The 2,359-nt window shown below is 59.4% G+C and overlaps 1 protein-coding gene across 1 annotated transcript; it reads left to right on the top strand.

The window, feature by feature from the left end:
• The first annotated feature begins 271 nt into the window (after positions 1-271).
• PRELID1 (PRELI domain containing 1) lies at positions 272-1,717 on the top strand. The gene is made up of 4 exons (XM_009075050.1): positions 272-505; positions 586-699; positions 938-1,016; positions 1,436-1,717. Exons 1-4 carry the CDS (start codon positions 371-373, stop codon positions 1,570-1,572), a joined length of 465 nt encoding a protein of 154 aa, XP_009073298.1. The 5' UTR covers positions 272-370; the 3' UTR covers positions 1,573-1,717.
• Positions 1,718-2,359: the final 642 nt, after the last annotated feature.

Below are 2,359 nucleotides of genomic sequence, written 5' to 3'. Positions count from 1 at the left end.
CCTGGGGGTGGTCTCTCCCTAACTCAGCCCTTTCCTCCGGGGCCCTTTGCCTGCCACCCTAGTCACAGCTGGGAATGGTGTCCCCGCCCTAGCCCAGCCTTTTCCCTGAGGGTCCCGCGGGGGCTCTGCTCGCCCCCTCCAGCCTGCTGGGATGGGTGTGCTGCACCAGCAGTGCCCATCATGTTCCCCCTCTCCCTTAATCCCGCAGTGTCTGATGGTTTCCAACCTCGCGGGAAGACTGTGCAGCAGCAGGGCTTGATGTTTTCTTCCCCATTTTAGCAAACATGTCCTGACTGAAGACATCGTGCACCGGGAGGTGACACCGGACCACAAGCTGCTCTCCCGGCGGCTCCTGACCAAGACCAACCGGATGCCACGCTGGGCCGAGCGCCTCTTCCCAGCCAATGTCGCCCACTCTGTGTACATCCTGGAGGACTCTATCGTGGACCCCAAGAACCGAACCATGACCACATTCACCTGGAACATCAACCATGCTCGCCTCATGGTAGGTGCTGTGGGTGGGTGGGCACAGGACGGGGTGGAAGGGCCCCAGCAGTGCTCACAGCCAGGTTGTGCCTCCTGCAGGTGGTGGAGGAGCGCTGTGTGTACCGGGTGAACCCGGAGAACAGCAACTGGACCGAGGTCAAGCGGGAAGCCTGGATAACTTCCAGCCTGTTTGGTGTCTCACGGGCCATCCAGGTGAGCACTGCTAGCTGCTGAGCAGGCTGTATCCCCCCTTTCTGTGGAGGACTTTAAGCTGCTGCTCCCACTGCTCTACCCCTTCCTTGTGCTGGTTTTTCCTCCTTGCTCCCCTCATTCTCTTGGGGCACCCAGAACCATCAATGCCAAACTAATTTTTGCACAGTGGGACAAAGCCCTGGGGGCTGTGTGTGACAGGGAACTGGGCGTGTACCTTCACTGTCTTTTTCCCTTGCAGGAGTTTGGTCTGGCCAGGTTCAAAAGCAACGTGACCAAGAGCACTAAGGGATTTGAATACGTGCTAGCAAGAATGCAAGGTGGGCACCAAGGGCAACCTGGGGCTGACCGGGACGGGTCTCTTGGAGTTAGAGGTCACACTGGGAACACTCCAGTCCACGGGCAGGTTGCAGCTTGAACTGATCGGACTGCGAAATCCTCACCCTTTGCCTTTGCCCCGTCTTGGCACAGCCCACTCTTCCCAAGCAGAGTAGCCCAGCAGCACTTGCAGGGATGGGCAGGGGCGGAGTGCAGGCAGGAGGGGAGGTAGCGTGGCTGCAGTCACGTGCCTGTGGTTCCCCTGCATGATGTGCCCTGACGTGCTGGGGTCAGGAGCACTGGGCTCATCTTCCTCCCTGCGTGGGGAAGTGCCTCAGTGCTGAGGTGGCAGGGCCGGTCAAGCCAGCACTCCCGAGGGCAGGGACCTGCCAGGGCTGGGTTAACAGCTTCCATGTTCTAGGAGAAGCTCCATCCAAAACACTGGTGGAGACAGCCAAGGAAGCGACCGAGAAAGCCAAGGAGACAGCTCTGGCTGCCACGGAGAAAGCCAAGGACCTGGCAAGCAAGGCAGCCACCAAGAAGAAGCAGTATGTGTGAGGGGCTGGGCAGTGTCTGCACCAGAACAGATAGGAGCCTCCTTAGATTTTATATTTTTAAGGAAACTGTACAAGTCTGACAATCAGCTGCTGTTAGACCCTTTCTGAGATGTAATTATCATTAAAGAATCGACTACCACCGCTGATTTGGCTGGGGCTGTCCTGGCTTAGAGCAGAGCCCAGCGCTGCCCTCCTCTCCAGAGGTCCAGCATGCTGCCAGGCTCACAGGGAAGACACAGGTTGGGGTTTTACTAAGTGCTTTTACTGTAAAAAGTGTTGGGTCTGTACAAGAGAGCAGGGTGGCTGCAGAACGTGAAGGCAGGTTGCTTAATGCACTCATTTCCCCTTCCTGACTCTCCAGGGGTGGGAGAGCCATCCTGTAGCTATGTCTGCTGTGGGCAGCACTGCCCCATGCCCATGCCAGGCAGCCCCCAGCCTGCCTGAGCGTGCAGAGGGGGAGGCATGAGGGTGTCCCTGTGACAGCCAGGCCCTCTTCCAGCACCTCTCCCAGTGCTTTGCAGTGCACAGCAGGTGCCATGGTGTAGAGCCAGCCCTGTGCACCCAGTGCCACGGCCAGTGCCACCCAGCAGCCTGGCTGTGGGGGCCAAGCTGGCTCCTTGCCCCCACTGTGGCCCCTTACCCTGGCAGCCATGATGAGGCCGGGGGAGGCTGTTTCCAGCGGGAAGGAGGCAGGCAGTGCAGGGAAGGCAGCAGGCACTGTCAGGATGCAGGGCTGTGGGGGCTGGAGTAGCTGTGGTCCATCCCGGTGCCGAAGCTGGGCAGCAGGT

Source organism: Acanthisitta chloris, unplaced genomic scaffold (genome assembly GCF_000695815.1).
Source record: "Acanthisitta chloris isolate BGI_N310 unplaced genomic scaffold, ASM69581v1 scaffold34755, whole genome shotgun sequence".
NCBI classification, from domain to species: Eukaryota; Metazoa; Chordata; class Aves; order Passeriformes; family Acanthisittidae; genus Acanthisitta; species Acanthisitta chloris.
Note: the sequence above shows the minus strand (reverse complement) of the source record. Positions and strands in the feature narration are given on the sequence as shown.

Excerpts from the sequence above, each read along its gene's own strand:
- PRELID1 (XM_009075050.1), top strand. The coding sequence starts at position 371 with ATGCCACGCTGGGCCGAGCGCCTCTTCCCAGCCAATGTCGCCCACTCT. Across the intron at positions 506-585 it reads TCAACCATGCTCGCCTCATG|GTGGTGGAGGAGCGCTGTGT; the intron begins GTAGGTGCTGTG and ends TGCCTCCTGCAG. Across the intron at positions 700-937 it reads GTGTCTCACGGGCCATCCAG|GAGTTTGGTCTGGCCAGGTT; the intron begins GTGAGCACTGCT and ends TTTCCCTTGCAG.